Source organism: Morone saxatilis, unplaced genomic scaffold, assembly GCF_004916995.1.
Source record: "Morone saxatilis isolate NCDOM2014 unplaced genomic scaffold, NCSU_SB_2.0 Contig11, whole genome shotgun sequence".
Lineage (NCBI taxonomy): Eukaryota > Metazoa > Chordata > Actinopteri > Moronidae > Morone > Morone saxatilis.
In genome coordinates this window covers 30,351,110-30,368,579 of record NW_023339663.1, presented here as the reverse complement: position 1 = coordinate 30,368,579, position 17,470 = coordinate 30,351,110, and the positions used below count along the sequence as shown (strand labels likewise).

Here is a 17,470-nt window from a genome sequence, read left to right as displayed (position 1 = left end):
TCCCAACAAGGAAGTAACACTCTGTATCAAAAGACAAATTGCTTGGAAGTAAATGTGTGTCCTGTTTTTCAACAAAAAAAATATTTTATACTTTTCACAAGATTATAATGCTTTTAATAAAACTTCTCATTTCATTGGCAGACCACCCTACAACGAACATCTAATTAAGGTGACGGGCTGGTTTGTAACTTTACTTAGTTCTCCGTCTTTTGTTTGCGTCGTAGATTTGTGACCAGTCACTGAACAGACAGACTAGGGTGAAGTATGTTGCTTATAATGATATAACATAGTTCATGTCAAATAAATGGAAAAATGTTGTTTATTTTATACGTGTGATTGTGGATATACAGGAGATGTTGATGATTCTGTCTTGAAATAGATAATATTACAATAGACTGTATACATATCTGTATTACAGATTTTTTCTACATTTGTTTGACAAATTAAAGCGTGGTAATGTGCACCTGGTGCTTCCAAAAAAAAAGTTTTATCAAACCTGTATACCAGAGATTGAACCAGCGAAAGTGAAAATAGACATACCAGTGTATTGAATGTCTTATATACAATTAGGTTATTAGATAGTCACAAAAAATGCAGTAGCTGGATGAGTCAGTTGCTTTGCAATCACATTGCTCCGACTCGCAGCAACACTGAAATATATTAAATCGACTCGTATATGAAACATTATTCCTAGTTTCACCATGTGATGTACCGAAGAACTCTTTCAGTCTATATGTTTTAGCCCAAAGATGAATGGTGAAAAAACATATTTATATGTAAAATCATGGAAAAAAAAACAACTGAAACAAAGCATTAAACAAGAAACTGTAGGAAACAAGAAGAAACACTGATTTAAGCTTACAAGTTAACTTTTACCCAAAAGCATTATTGTGTCTTGTGCTTTTATCGTGTGTGTGCACATGCAGGTACCTCAGGGTGTATGCTAACAACCAGAATTTGGTCAGTATGCCACTGCCTTCTCTACTCCTCACCTGTCCCTTTTCTCTTTTCTCAACCTCACCATCTCCCTCTTTAACCTCCACTCACAGCCTTCATCCGTCCGTCCTACACAGCTCGGCTTCTGAGTGTGCAGTCTTTCAACCAAGATGCTTTTAACTGCAACAAATGGACACTGAGGACTGGTGGCAGAATCAAGACATACACAAGATGATTGAATATGCCATACAAATTCATGCACAGGGAGTAACTAAACATTGAGAGATTCAGAGAGGCCAAGGCTGTGGGTTTGTGGTATCAGGAGCAGAAAGAGCCACTTACTGTACAAGATGTATTTTTATTCTGATGTTCAGATATATTTTAGGATTTGATTGCCCTTCACTATTCAGAATTCTATTCTTTCCTAACCCTTTAAAGGTCCAGTGTGTAACATTTAGGGTATATTGTCATTAATGGAATAGGTCATAGGTATGTTTTCATTAGTGTATAATAATATAATATTAGTAATAATAATAATATAATCAGCTGAAATTAAAAATAGTTTTTGTAACCTTAGAATGAGCTGTTTTTATCTACAGAGGGAGCGGGTCCTCTTCTGGCAGAATCCGCCATTTTGAACCAAACATGTTTCTACAGTAGCCCTGAATAGACAAACTAAACACTGGACATAGGGTCTAGATAGCAGTCTGCAACTTCACTGCTAGATACCACTGAATCCTACACCCTGGACCTTCAACTTAAATGCACTTACTAGCTTACTGCATGGCTTTCAAACGCATCTCATAGTCTTCATCAGTTAGTTTAGTTGTCATGACTACCTGTTCAAAAGCTCTGTAAGAAGCTAGTAATTGGACCGTGAGTTCAGTTTTTTTTGTCACATTACTATTTCCAAGTTGAAGAATAAACGTAATAAATATAGTTAATAAACACAATACACTCACAGTGTCCTGGTGGCTCCCCATGTACCAAGGCTGAGTCCTAAGCCCAGGGTTTGAATCTGATCTGTGGCCCTTTCTTTAAAAAAAAAAAAAGATTTTGGTTGACTACGTTGTTATACATCATTGATATACAGAAAGCGACATTGTTAGCTTTGGCTTCAAAAACACTGATCCAGCTGCATCATTTTGTGCAATTAGTCTTCTTGTCATCGACTTCATTGATGCGTGCGAACAGCCGTGGTTTTGCTGTGACAACAGTAAAGAGAAAGAGATGGTGGGAGGGTGGGTTAGGGGGATCTTGGTCACCAAGAGCCACTGTTGTATCGTCCTGCACTGCCATATTTCCTTTTCTTCTTCTTTACAGGACCTCATGAAATGAATTGCTAATTAAGATAAAGGACCTGTAGCTGACTGTGCATTGGAATGCGTGTGTTACAGGCTGGTGAGCGCGCAGGGGCACCTGATTGAGATGTATATTAGGGGGAGCCGCAGCAGGAGGTGTGTGTGCACCCACAGTTGGATGGGATTAGCCTAATTGGGCTGTGTTGGTTCTCGGTGCTCTGTAATGATGGGATTATTTCGCTGAGAGATGAGCAAAGGGGTTTTTACACCTCGCCACTGTCCGGAGGAGGCTGAGATAAAACCCAACAGAGAGGGCGGTAGAGAAAAGAGAGAAAAGCAAACATATGTCACGGGACTGAAGGCTGGAGCTACCCCGCTGCGCTTCAAGGCCAGGTAGCTGCCGCCACCTTCATCTCGGGTCACTGTATCCGTTCTAACGATGGGAGGTTATTGTGATGTGAAATAATGTGGTCCCAGGTTTCAAGGACAAGCCCAGCCTTGAGCGCACAACAAAACCACTGACTAAATGAGGAGGAGGAGGTAGCCCCACTACCCACCCACACTTTTCCTCCTTCTCCGCTTGTGGAGAGGGAGTGGAGCTAAACATGCCGCTCATGTATACTAAAACCCCACTGATCATGCATTATAGATGCAGAGGGAGAGAGGTGCCGTAGCGCAGCCACTCTGAGCTTTTCAGCATGTAGCACTAACAACACTGGCTTTGATCATAAATCTGATGATGCTTTTCCCTCAGTTCCTGGTGTGTAAATGATTTTTTTTTGTCTAAGGAAGAGAGGGGGGAAGCAGAGTAATTTTTAGTGTATCAGTGCGCTGGAGTCCTCTTAGCAGGATCGCTGCCAAGTCAGCAGCTCCCCACAAAACTCCACTCATTACTGCCATTTACTCCTCACTTTGAGTCTCTGTGTCAGTCCACTTACTCTGCTTTTCTGTGTGTTTGTCCTGAAAAAATAAAACCCATTAGCAGATGAGCTAATGGACATGATGAGTCTTCTGTGTGTGTGTGTGTGTGTGTGTGTCTGTGTGTGTGTGCGTGTGCGTGTGCGTGTATGCACGTGCCTCAGACTGATTGATTGAGATGGTTTAGTGGTCCAGGTGTGTCCAACACCTTTCGTTGCTGTAGAAAGAACCCGCCCTGCAGCACTACTGACACACACACACACACACACAAACTCCACCCTCACAGGGCAAACTAGGCATTGAGTGGTGCACAAGAGGGAGAGAGAAAAATTACTTGAGGCAATCATGCTCTTTCTTTCGGTTTCCGTAGGCGACGTTAGATAAGCATAGCATAAGAGCCACATACACACACACACACACACACACACACACACTCACCTCGCCTGCACAATCAGAGAAGGATGGGATGATGGGGCATATTTTCTATCACTGCTATTATGTTGCGTTAATGAACATATATAAATCTGACCACTTGAAAGTGTTAGCTTTGGAATTATGCAAAATATAAAAACTCATTATCAACATCGTCAGGGCAAGTGCAAAAATGCAAGTATTTACACTTGCTAGCTCCACCAGCTCACAATAATGCTCAAGATCTCAACAGTAAAATACTAAATATGTCTGGCTGAATTTTGGTAAAATGAGAACCAAATGATACATCCACAGTATTTTTATTTTATAATATGGTAGAGCCATAAAAGGGGGTTTGAATAATTCACTCCATATAAGTATCTGCTGCTCCATAAGTGTATACTTGTTTCGGACTAATGTAATGTAACTCCTGAGTCATTAGTCATTAAATTGCAATACTGTGGTTAACATGCAATACTCTGGTTTACTGTGTCAAAGATTCAGTTCTCAGCATTATAAATACTCATTATTAGTATTTATTACTAATTAAAAATATTATTACACTTCTGTTATATACTGTAGTATACATATTTTCCATGTCTTATTTTTTATTTTCTATATATTCTTACATACTGTAGTGTAATATACATATGTTTACACGTTCTTTTTTTATGTTTTTATATTTTCTAAGTTTATTGTAATATAATGCACATATTGTAACGTTATTATTTCTATTTCTTATAATGTCTTGAGTAACTGTAACCAATTTCAGATCAATAATCAATAAATCTGATTCTAGTGTGGGGTGATCAAGTACTGAAGAGCTTAGCAATTCCAGATACATGGAATAATAGTACTGCGTGTTATAAAAATTGAGATTTGTTTTCTTGTGTGCTCATGAAAAATAAAACTGTGCTTTTTGTGTTAACAGGCTATCTGCTGCACTTTGGTGAACTGTAACTGTGACAGCTTCAAGCCTGGGAAGCTGAAGAGGAGGCAGTGTGAAAACTGCAAGCATGGCTGGGTAGCACACGGTAAGAGACATTCAGCTGAGGGTCCTTTCAATAAGAATAATATGTGCATACATATTATGTGTTTTTACTTTCTCACTTACCTCTGATATTATCTGGCCATGCAGAGCGCTTTGGTTTCATTTGTGCAATTTTTCAGAGTGTGTGTCTCTGAGGTTGCTGCCTGTACAATGGAGGTGAATGGAATTTCATTTGTGGTGCCCACAGCAGGGACAAAGGACTTTTAAAAATTAATCAGCAACCTATCTTTAGAAAAATGTCCCCCAACAGTTTTACTAAAGACTATTTTATCAAGTCATTACATGTTGCAATTACATCTCATGTCCTCACTGTAAAGTCACAACTAAAGTCCAAAACATTGCGTGTCCAATGACTAATGAATATATTTAGTATGCCCCACAGATGTATTTCTGTTCGAGGTGGAAACACAAAATCTGCTGTTGAAACTAAATTCCACATATCTATCATGTCTTAATTGGTAGTACTTTTAAAAATGCAATAAATATAAATATAGATATGTATAAATAAATATCAGATGTACACTAGATCAAAGTACATATTATTGAAACTGAAGTTGTTCTAAATCCAATGCTACCAAATATTTGATACAACTCATTAACTACAGTTTTTTGAGATACAGCCATTTCTGTATAATATTGTATTTAGTGGTTAGTCACTAGGGGTTACTCATTTAATCCCGTAGGAATACATTATGAAATCAAATGAACATCTGCACAATGGCAATACTGGACCAACAAAGAGCAACTGATTATCATTTTTATTTTTAAATCTATATTGTAACAGTCCAGAATATGTGCCAAAATGAAATTAATTAGAAAAACTTTGACTGATTTCTGCTTATCTCAGTTAGTGCTTTAAGTGCTGTAAAGGAAAGATAATAATCAAACTCCATGCACACCCTTTGCCAAACTGAATGCAGAAATTTACATAAATAATGAATCCTGTGTCTTGGTGTGGTTTTTTGTAACACCATTACAATGTTTATCATGTCTGGGCTTAACGCGTTGCATGTTGCTGTCATCAGAATCTGAGATCTCATTCTCCGTCAGTCTGATGGCCTAAAATGCTTCCTAAGCTCGTGCATTATGATTGACAGTACGTCCACTGTCTCAGTAATTAAGATGTGATTCACTGCACATGTTTTTTACAACATACTTTATAATCTTTGGTCAGGTCAAAAGACTGAGGTCCATGTCACAAGTCATTGGAGTTATTATCAAAATAAGTCTTTTTATAATAATATAATATTATAATAAGACTTTTTTTGACTTAAAGAAGTCCACACCTCTGTAATCTTCTAGTACAGTGAGAACACAAAAAAATGTTCATTCACCTCCATCTTTTTGTACTGGAGACAGAAATCTAAATACCTGACTGCATGCATAGATACCACAAGAAATTATAAATGTATTTTTGAGAGAAATGTTTTTTTCACATTATTCACATTATTTGTGATACCATGCTTACTTACTGTATCATACTCTACACACACACACTTAGTTACTGTAAACGAAGATTATTTGAATAACACTGTCACACTGTGGTACTGTTACTGCTGGTGTGAAGCAGATTTAAGGCTGTATTTCCATTTTTTGCTTGCTTTTTTGTTTTGAGTTGTTTTATTGTCACAGAAACTCAGTTTATTCTCTGAGACTGGAAGTATACTAGGGTGTAGAGTTGTTCTCAATTAGCCTCACCTCGGGACCCACTTTTACAGAATTCAAACCAAGCTAATTTATTTTTCAAATAGGCTAATAAATGCATATACACCAATTTTATGACGACATTGTGTATGTTTAACATAAAATATACATATTTTCATCCCTGCAATCAGAGCACATTACTCTAAAAATAAAGTGAGAATGAACATCACAACTGTGTGCTGCTGATTCTTATGAACATAAATAAAGTTAACATCATAATGCATAACAGCACACAAAATAAGTAATTGTATTAGTATTGTATTTAAAAAAAATTAAAATGATGTAATTTATTATTTATTGTTCATATAGTATTCCAATATTTACATTTAGTTTTGTATAAATACCATATATCATGTATACATTTTGGTTTATTCCCATATTATATTTATTCAACTGTTGTGTTTTCTGTGTTGCTTACATTTATAAATTGTATGGTTAGGGGACCAGCTTCCTAAAATCTAATCCAATAAAATCTGATGTGTGTATTCTAGCCCTGAGTAAACTGAAGGTGCATCACATGTACCAGAGCAGCCAGGTGGAGATTGTCCACTCCAATGTGGTGTTCGATATCTGCAGTCTGATGCTGTACGGCACCCAGGCCATCCCCATCCGCCTCAAGATCCTCCTGGATCGCCTTTTCTCTGTCCTAAAGCAGGAGGAGGTCATCCAGATCCTCAATGCACTTGACTGGACGCTGCAGGACTACATACGAGGATACGTGCTCCAGGTGAGCAGTGGGGGGAAAGACATTTTTTCTTTGTGTGTGTGTGTGTGTGTGTCTAGGATTACATGTTAGGATTAGGTTTCTGAAAACAAGTACAAAACTAGCTGCTGATTTAAAGAAATATTCAACATTTTGGGAAATATGCTTATTTGCAGACCGATATTAATGTCCAGTCTGTGAGTACGGAGCTCGAGTCAAGGCGTGGTTAACCTAGCTTAATATAAAGACAGGAAGCAGGGGGAAAGAGCTCGTCTGGACACATACGAACACCTCTAATGCCATACTTGCTGGAACTAGTTTTTGGGAAACCACCCCCGGGTGCAATGACTGAGCACATAGCATCCTGAAGTCTAATTGTCACAGTGAGGTTGTCACGTTTGGGTATTTGGCTACAGCCGGAGATGCTGAAAGAAGTGCTGGGAGCCAAGAAATAACATCAGAAATTTCAGTTTATAGATTTCTGTTCATGAATAGATTTTCAATTTTGGACATAGACAGGCTAGCTGTTTCTCCCCCTGCCTCCAGTCGTTATGCTAAGCTAACTTAACACTTAACTTAAGACAACAAAAATAAGATTAATATCAATCTTATTTGTATTTCAGAAGGACAGCAAACTATATAACAAAATGTTGAACTATTCCTTTAAATATCAAAGCAATTGCAACATAGTGTTTAGTGTTATTCCTTTTAGGGTAGGAAATCCTATAAAAGCCAAAAACCCACAGTCCGAGAGTATATGAAGGGAGAGGTGAAAGGAATTAATGAGGAGCACGAGAGAGAAGGAGGGAGAAGATGGGTCTGGAAAGCATGGCTGCAGACAGGACAGAGTAGGGATGTGATATAGCGACCAATGCCATGAACTCTCCCGGTACCCCACTGATGTGGCCTGCTTGTTGCTGTGGTACAACCAGTTCGGGGAGGTCTCCAAACTGTGCGGGTAGATTTGTAAATATTGTCTTTTGCTTCAGATTTCCTCTTAAGCTGGAGCCAAGCGGGCCAAGGGCCTGGGCTGCAGGCACCATGTCAGCCAAGCTCTCACTTCGATTAGTACATCATCAAGTATTCAAGTTGGGCTGCGTTTAATTCATGTTAGCTCATCTAATGACGAACGTAGAGTCAGAATCCTCGACAGGCGCCCAATGAATGCTCTGTGATGAAATATTAATCACGGTTACGGCACGAAGCCGCTCCTCACTTTCAAAGACGCCCAAACTCACATATGATTACTGCTGGGCTAAGGGAGAGAGGACCCGCTTGATCAATGTGAGCTGCCTTCTGATCACCCCTCCCTCACTTGTGTGTCCATATATATGTGTGTGTGTGGTATGTTTGTGCACAAATTTATCTTTGCATGCCTTTGGGAGTATGTATATGAGTGTACTTGCCTGCTAGTATGCCTGTATGATGCGTGTGTGCGTGTTCTCTGTCTGCTGATGCAGAGTGAGTAAATCCACATGATTTAAATGAAGAGAAATGACGTGCAAGATGAAACACTGTGTGTCTGTGTAATGAGGGTTCTCTGGGTTCTGCGCTGCCCGCTTATATTAACACTTCATCTGATTCCTTTATTTAGCTGCCCTGCCAGTCTGCTTCATAGGGTGTGTCATCTAGCCCACTCTGTGAATATGTATGAGCAACCCAACCGACACTTATAATGCTAATGATTGCTCTCTCTCTTCCTCTTTTTTTCACTCTGCCTCTCCATCTCAATCTATTTCATACCCTTGCCCTCTCCCCTTTCCTGTACCATGCTGCTCTCCCTTTCTATCTGCCCTGTAGGATGTAGCGGGGAAGGTGCTGGACCGGTGGGCCATCATGACGTTCGAGGAGGAGATTGCTACACTGCAGCAGTTCCTGCGTTTTGGCGAGACCAAGTCCATAGTCGAGCTGATGGCTCTGCAGGACAAGGAGGGCCAGGCGGTATTGGTTCCCAGCACCCGCACCAACTCAGATATCCGCACTTTCATTGAGCGCAACACCCCACGCACTGCTGCCAATCTCTCTACAGCCAAAGTTGAGAAGCTAAGTGGCAACAGCATGCACCACTTTGAGAACTTTATCAACAGCATGGCCTTCATGCTGCCCTTCCAGTTGTTAGGCTCTGTTCCTGCACCGTTTCTGGGCTCACCTACAGGGACACTGCAGCAGCAGCAGCAGCAGCACCAACAACACCAGCAACCATGCCATGGATCCATGGAGCAGCAGAGTCAGAGACGAGATGACCCAGGACGGGATAGTCTAGGGAGGGACAACTCCATCTCTCTTTCACACCCTACGGAGAGCAGCCTGCTAGGTTCCAGCTCTGGCTCATTTACTGCTGATCCGGACCGAAGTGGAGACAAACCAATGGACACCCTCTCCACCACCACAAAAATTGAGGCAGAGGACTTCTCCACTAGTGACAACTACTCGGACGGACCCTCCACACCATGCACGCCCTCTATGAGCTCTGATGTAACACAGATGTCACCTGAGGGCAAGCTGCGCTCCCTGGACAGGAATGGTAGTGGCAGTGGAGGGCTCTCTGTAGGCGGTGGTGGAGGAGGTTCTCTGAAGAAGGGTCGCGTATTTTGCAATGCCTGTGAGAAGACATTCTATGACAAAGGCACACTGAAAATTCATTATAATGCAGTGCACCTGAAGATTAAGCACAAGTGTACCATCGAGGGCTGCAACATGGTGTTCAGCTCGTTGCGCAGTCGCAATCGCCATAGTGCCAACCCGAACCCACGGCTACACATGCCCATGAACCGTAACAACAGGGACAAAGACCTACGGGGCAGCTTGTCTGCTGATGAAGGCTCTCAAGGAGAGAAGAGGTCTGAATATGGAAGCCCCATCCCTGTCTGCTCATCAGAAAACCATAAGTCAGTGCCCAGCTACATGGTGAGCCATGTGGAAACTGGCTCTAAACTCCACAGCAGCTCCTTCTCCAGCATGGGCCAGAGTGGTATCCTCTTCCCCAACTTAAAAACAGTACAACCAGTCCTGCCTTTCTACCGCAGCCTGGTAACCCCCGCAGAGCTTGCGAACACCCCAGGAACACTACCCTCCCTTCCTCTGTTGTCCTCCTCTGTACCCATTAAACCCATCCCAGCCCCCGAACCCTACATGACAGACCCTATACCAAAGAAAAAGTCTCGGAAGTCAAGCATGCCAATAAAGATAGAGAAGGAGGCAGTGGAGCGAGATGAGCAGATGGATAAGGACAGCAGCTCTGAAGATGAGGCTCCTTTACAGGCCAGGGACAAGGAAGAGTGTCATGGTAGTCGAGCAGAGGGGTATATGTGCACAAGACAAGCTGGAGGGGAGAAGGAGGCGAGAGGGGCTTATGTTGGCGAAGAGAAGGAAAGGGAGGGCGCCAAGCATCTGTTGGACCAAACTTTAGGAAGAGAAATGTCAGAGAGGGAGGACAAAGATGATGGGCCAAAGCAAGCTGAAATAGGGGTCATCACCTGTGCATCGCCCCTCTTTGAAAACAGACTGACAGAGAATCACTGTGACAACAACTTACTCTGCCAGGAAGCCAACGGCAACGAAGAAAGGGAGGACAGGGAGCATGCAGCTGACAAGATTTCAGAGCTTAGATGGGATGAGGGTGAGCACAGGCTGAGTAATGGGGATGCTCCCCAGCTCATAGACCGAGAGAGGGAGGGATCCGACGGCTGTGCAGACGATTATGGTGACTCAGGTTTGTCTCACCTCAACCCCAACTCTGACCTGCCACACCACTGTGAGATCTGCAGTAAGACCTTTAAGAACCCCTACAGCGTCAAGATGCACTACCAAAATGTCCACCTGAAGGAGATGCACATGTGCACAGTGGACGGCTGCAATGCTGCCTTCCCCTCCCGCAGGAGCCGAGACAGGTGAGAGGCAGTCACATTTTGTTATTGTTCCAGGGCTGCTACATTTTATTGTTTCAGAAGAGGCAATTGTAATCCATTATATCAGTATGTCTGCAAACATTCACCATGTGCTTTATAATACATTTAATTTAATTATTTTCATCTGCAGACACAGTGCAAATTTGAACCTGCACCACAAGCTGCTGACCAAAGACTCATTCAGCCCAGCCAACACCCTCTACTCGCCCTCATCCCATTGTAGAGACAGAGACTCTGTTAGCCTGGACTACTGCCAAGACCAGCGGGACAGAGATCTGCCCCATCGAGACCAAACCAGCCAGACCTCGGTCATCTTCCGGGGACACAACCGCATGGGCCTGGTCTTCCCTATGAGCAAAAGGTCTTCTGCACCATACAGTGCTGAGGCATCTCCCTTAGGAGAAATGGAAGGATTAGGAGGGGCAGGAAATGGTGGTGGAAATGGGGAGGATGGGGCAGTCCTGGACCTGAGCACCTCCTCCTCTGCCCCACCTCGTGGCGGCGGCAGCGCTCGATCCTCCTGGGACTCTGACGGAGCCGGTAGTGAGGAAGGGGAAGGGATTGAAGAGGATGAAGAGGCGCTCCCCATGGAGGACAGTGATGAGAGCTTTGATGGGATCGCCGTGGGGAGGCCCGGGGGCGAGGAGTTGGCACTTGGGGGAGAGAGGACCCTGGGCTGCACTGGGGGAGGACAAGGCGGGCTTCAGGGAGGTGGAGGTGGATCTCCGATAACTTGCCACATCTGCCAAAAGGTCTACAGCAACAAGGGCACATTCAGAGCCCATTACAAGACTGTCCATCTGCGACTGCTTCACAAATGTAAAGTCCCTGGCTGCGATACGTCCTTCTCCTCGGTGCGAAGCAGAAACAGGCACAGCCAGAACCCGAATCTTCACAGGAACCTAGCTGTTAGCTCAGGTCCTGCGATGGACCAGGAGTAGGGATTTGAACTCATATGCCAAAATGACTGATTTCCTCTGTTCCAATAGTCTTTTTGTTGTTGCTGTTCGTTTTTTGGGCACCTAAAGAAGGCTCACCAATTAGCACTTTTTAAATTCCATACTGTAGTCCATTCTGTTGTCCTATTTTGGGAAAAAAAGAGAGAAGAACAGTCAGGAGTTAATTTGTTGTGACAAATGGCTTTTAGTGCAAGGCAAAAATTGACAACTGAAATGTACACCTGTCGGTAAATTAATCTTCAGCACTAAGAATGCAACCTCAGTGAGTTTCAAGCCTTTGTTGTAATGCAGTACTGATTTCCTTGTATTGGTTTCCCTTTACAGCCCAGTTTAACCCTTAAAATATTTCATTTATATGAACTGAATCTTTCCATGTGTTGTCCAAGTGAGAGTTGAGCCATGAAACTGTATCATGTGAGTGATTTTTTTTCTGGTGTTTTTGTTGTCAGACGTCCACATCTTCCCTTTGAAGCTGTGCATAATGTGTTGATCAAAAGCAGTAGTAAAGTAACCTCTACATGTGTCATTTCATTTATTTGGCCAATGGTCTTCAAAAAGAGTCTTTGTTGAAAAGCTATAGTGTTGTGAGCTTGATCAATAAGTTATTGTATGGTGTTATATGATCTGTCTGTACTGTTCTGGTTGTTGCATACTACTAATGTTGACCAAAGATTTTTTCAGTCCACAGGTGTGTATAGAAACCCCTTCATACTGTTTAAGGGGTATGCAGTATTAAAAGGGCCTGCCCAGTCTTCTCTCATCTACTTTGTGATTAACAGCAGTATTCAAATGTGGGCTCTGTTGTATAATAAAATAAAATTCACCCAAAATAAAAAAAATAAAAAAGACTTTTACTGATTGGGATGAAGAAAATATCCTGATATTTGTGGTGTTTTTGTAAAGAAATCTGCTCATGGGACTAGAATTGATTAAGGCATTGCTCTTGTATTGTCTATGTGGTTGCTTGCAGTATCCTGACTGACTGGACAAACAGCAGGAAGATATGCTGTGTCTGGAGGCTAGAAGCATGTACTGTGAATGAGTCAAACACTGAGAAATAATAATTTAAAAAATGCAATTTATAATAATGGCCCCACACATGAGCACACCCTTAAAAAAGAACTGGTAAACAAAATGTTTATTGAGCTGTATATTCTGTGAATAGAGTAATTTGTTATCTGAAAGAAACCAAAAAATATACTGTATAAAATATGTTAATTTCACCACTAACATTACATGTTATCTTTTTTCTTTTTTTTTTTCAAAAATGAATGAACAAGAACATTGTGCTGTACATGTCTGATTACTTCACCATGGTTTACAATTCTGGTTTTGCTCTGTATTCTGTGGATTATTTTTTCATTCTGTATTTAAATGCAATGGGCCAGATTTAAGATTTCATTTGTTTGTTGCTTGGATTTGTTTTTTTTTTAAAAAACAGCATATGTTGATAGGTGTTCATGTTTCCTTTGATTTAATGTTACAATATTCATTCCAATTAAATAAAAAGCCATACATTTGCAAGCCTCATTCCATTCAATTTTCTATCCATTAAAATAAATAATGATTACTTTTATCACTGTGAATGAAATTTATTGCTTTGTATAATATTTCAATGTTTCAGCACAGGTTTGCATGTAGAACCCCTCAGGAGTGCAGGAAAGCCATTATAAGCAACACATATATTGATATATAGGGCTGTCCCCTAATAGCTGACTAAACTGTTAGTCAATTAGAGTCTTTGTCGACTCACTTTTCAGATAGTTGCAGAAAAACAAAAAAATTAACTCCTTTCAGGAGCTGCGCCTTGTCACCAGGACTATTGAATACTAAGTATCTGAGGATTGTTGCATTGTAACACAGGAAGTCTAACCAGTGTACTGCTGCATGTGCTAGCTGTACTAGCTGCTCCCACTAGCTAGTTAGTGGTCCTACTAGCAGACTGTACCCAGACTGCAAGTTCAGAGTATGTTCAGGGATGTTTGTTTACACCGTCAGAATGAGCACCAGAGCCAGAGTGGGGCTAGTGGGCAATGAAACCAGGCTCAGCAGCCTCCCAGTGACCATGGCCAGGGCCGAACACAGCGCCTCCAACCAGGACTGTGACACCAGGGACGATAAAGACACAGCGGGCTCAGACAAGAGCAGGAGAAGCGTGAAGTAGGAGAGGAGCGAGTTTGTAGTGCGTTGATTTGTAAGTAACGTTATACATCATCCATCATATCGATAAGTCTGCCAGTATTTGTTTTTGTTAAGTTCATATATGATTTTATGTTATACTGGATTATAATGTGTGTGAATAAATTACCTAATGTTCAGCTCTTTGTTGGTTGTTCTGACACGTTCAGAATCATTACCACTTTTTCCGTTATCATATCATCAACAGATATTATTTAAATAATTAAATTAATATCATAAACATTCAACAACTAGTCAATGAGGAAAATCTTCAGTTGAGGACAGCCCTAATATGTATGTCTATATGTATATATATATACATATATACATACACACACACACACACATATATATATATCCATCCATGAACACAAACAAAGGATGTAAGGAGGGGGATTTACAAGTGTTATTGTTGCCTTGCTCATCTCCACAGCAGTATCATCTGATCCAGGCTGACTCCCCTGAGGCCTTGTAATACTCTGTGTTAGGCGGAGCAACACTGATGAACCTCTAACAGACACATAAAGCCAAGGACTGGAGGATAACATGCATGCTTTATGGCAGGAGATATCCCTCTTAAAAAGTAATTCAAAATAGAGGTGAAAATGTACTTTTTCTTGAAATATAAAGTATAAATATAAAAACATATAAGTTTACCCAAATACCAAAACAACACATTTTTCTCACTTAACTCTCACATTATGAGCAATCAGATAGTTTGTTTTATTTGTAAATATTGTCTTTAAGATTTTTTACAATGGAGGGTTTATGGGATTCATTGTATGCTTCTTGCGAACCACTAAAAAACATCTCTTTCCAGAAACAGTGTCTGGATAATCCACAGGCCTCGCTTGATCCTTGATCCTACAGAAGAAATAAACCCTATGAAAACTGGTTAGTGTTGACTGAGGTAAGTAAATATGCTCTTTTGTAACAATATTTAAAACTCAATAAGACACTGAATGGCTCATTCAGCAGTTTTTAAAGGTTATCTTGCCATCAGGTCTTGTTGACAGGCTGAGTAGGGGTGTGGTCCACAGAACTGCTGTGTTCAGGTCCACCTCGACTTGATTCTGTTATAATCAGTATTCTCCTCCTTGGTTTCCCTGTGTCTCTGTTGTGTTGGACTCTCCCACTCTCCTTGATTTACCTGCTCACTTCTTTACTGGCTCAACCTGCAACATTAACTCATCAGCCCTGCGTTATAAAAACCCGTTCTCATCACTCTCCGCCAGATCGTGGTAGTAACCTTCTAGGCCAAGTTGGAGTTTTTAAAAGTGTTTTTTGCTATGAACTTTAACCTTGTTTTTCCCTGTGTCTCAGGATCATACCCTTTGCTGTAGCTACCTGCCCGCTGCTTCCTGCCTGCCACGCTGCCGTAATCTTCCAGTTCCACTCTGCCTGGGGTCTAGCCATACCGTCTCACCACTGCTAGCAGGAGCTACACCTCAACATTTAGTTTCCCGGATTTCCAATAAAGCCTGTCTTTTGGAATCGTACCAACCGAGTTTGTGATCTGCTTTTGGGTTCCTCTGTTTAACGTAACAGATTCCTTCTCCTCCTATAATGCTAGACTAGGCAAGCAAGCAAATGCAGCTAGAGACACAGAATGCCTCTGTGTTCTGTAGTGGTGAAAACCATTCAGGCAAGGGATATTTGGTTGGAACTTGATTAATAGTGTTTTGATTATATTTTGATTTCTGTGATCCTTTCTCTTCGGCATGATAAAGTAGAGGGCCACAGAGATGGTAGTCACATTCAGCAGTGATTAAAATTTGCATTGCTGCAAAATAGCCTACACTACACTACCTGAAAAAAGCTCTCACTGTTATTGAAGAGGTGAATTAATCGCTGTAATACGGCTATGTAAAGTTAAAGGGCATGGATGGAAATGGACCAGGGACAGTGGAAGTATCGTCCGGGCCCACATTGAAAAAGCGAGGAGGACAAATCTGTTACGCAACATGCCAAAGTATTGCACTATTACAGGGGGCTGAAAGCCTTGCATAACTCAACAATTCAACCCACCCATCACATTTACTGTACATTAGTGAGCTGCAGAGCTGTTCCTCATCACTTAGGAGCTGAAAAACCCAGTTCTGACAAGTGGCCCCCATCCTTTTTCTCTGGCACGTTGCAGAAATCTAGTACCACTCAGAGAGGGCACAATGGGTTATTTCAGTCCCTCCTGTGTGCTGCATGTAGGCGACAATATTCAACAGAGAACCTGGTTGATCTGTAGAGGTGGAGCACTTGCTCAGCTTCCTCCACAGAGCTGTATGTGTATCTGGAACAACTTGCATCTTTAGGGCTATTTTTAAGAAGCAGTGGACCACTTTCAGATACTGTTCAGTGGTAAATATGGAACAGATTGTGGAAGGGAAGGAGCCTGCAGGACAGATTGATTTTGAGCGCGGACAAAAAAAAACGTGTTAAACAATACATAGGAACAGTGAAGCCTGAATCTATCTACCATCAGAAACAGTCTTAATCTTCTTTGACCCTACCACCTTCGCGAAGGTGTGTTCAGGCTGAATGTGTTTGAGGTGACCTGGCCGCATATAAAATCAATTCAAAAACACACAAAGAGTGGACATGAATTTGCCATGGGCAGTACAAGTTAAGGTTTAGATTCGAGTTGACAGTGTTTTAGCTTCAGCGAAACATTTGCGTTTATCCCATGACTGGGTGATCAGTCAGAAACTGAGGCTAAGCCATTACACACACTTCTCAAGCGGTCAGTGTGTACACTGGTAGCTACTTTACAGTTAATGTCTTTACATTATTGACTTTTTTGGTGTAGTACGAGTGAGTATGATTTAGTGGCATCTAGCAGTGTAGTTGCAGATAAAGTTGCAACTCACTTGTTTCACCCTCCCTTTCCAACAGGAACTATGGTGGCCGCAAAATGTGCAAAAAAAAAGCCAGTGTTTAGGGTACTGTAGAAACATGGCAGACTCCATGGAAGGGTACCTGCAGTGTCTGTAGATAAAAATATCTCATTCTAAGGTAACAAAAACAGTTGTTATATTCAGGTGATTATACACACTGGACCTTTAACACAAACTGCCATCCAGTGGTTAATCTATCATCTATTGCTTAATTAATGAGATCTTAGAACACTGCAGCATCACTAAAAAGAAGTCAGGGACTCAGACAAACAAAGAAGTTGCAAACAGGTTAACTTATTTGAAAGGAAAAAAAAGGTGAACTGTAAAATTATTAACCAACTGTCTGTTGTAAACATCCATCACAGTCTACAGACCAACATACTGCCAAAGTTCAGCACAGATATTTTTTGTGTTTTCTTGGGAAGGAATATCACACTGAAAAGACCTTCAGACCTCCAAACTGGGATCCTTAAAGGTCCAGTGTGTAACGTTTAGGAGGATCTATTGTCA

The 17,470-nt window shown here is 41.4% G+C and overlaps 1 protein-coding gene across 1 annotated transcript in view; it reads left to right on the top strand.

Annotated features, from left to right (window-relative positions):
• The window catches only part of bnc1 (basonuclin 1), a 17,212-nt gene extending 3,794 nt beyond the window's left edge, over positions 1-13,418 (top strand). The window contains exons 2-5 of the mRNA XM_035652537.1: positions 4,498-4,600; positions 6,813-7,048; positions 8,825-10,914; positions 11,063-13,418. Coding sequence (XP_035508430.1) covers positions 4,498-4,600; positions 6,813-7,048; positions 8,825-10,914; positions 11,063-11,873 — 3,240 coding nt within the window. The 3' untranslated portion in view covers positions 11,874-13,418. The remainder of the gene's footprint in view (positions 1-4,497; positions 4,601-6,812; positions 7,049-8,824; positions 10,915-11,062) is intronic.
• The last annotated feature ends 4,052 nt before the right edge of the window (positions 13,419-17,470 follow it).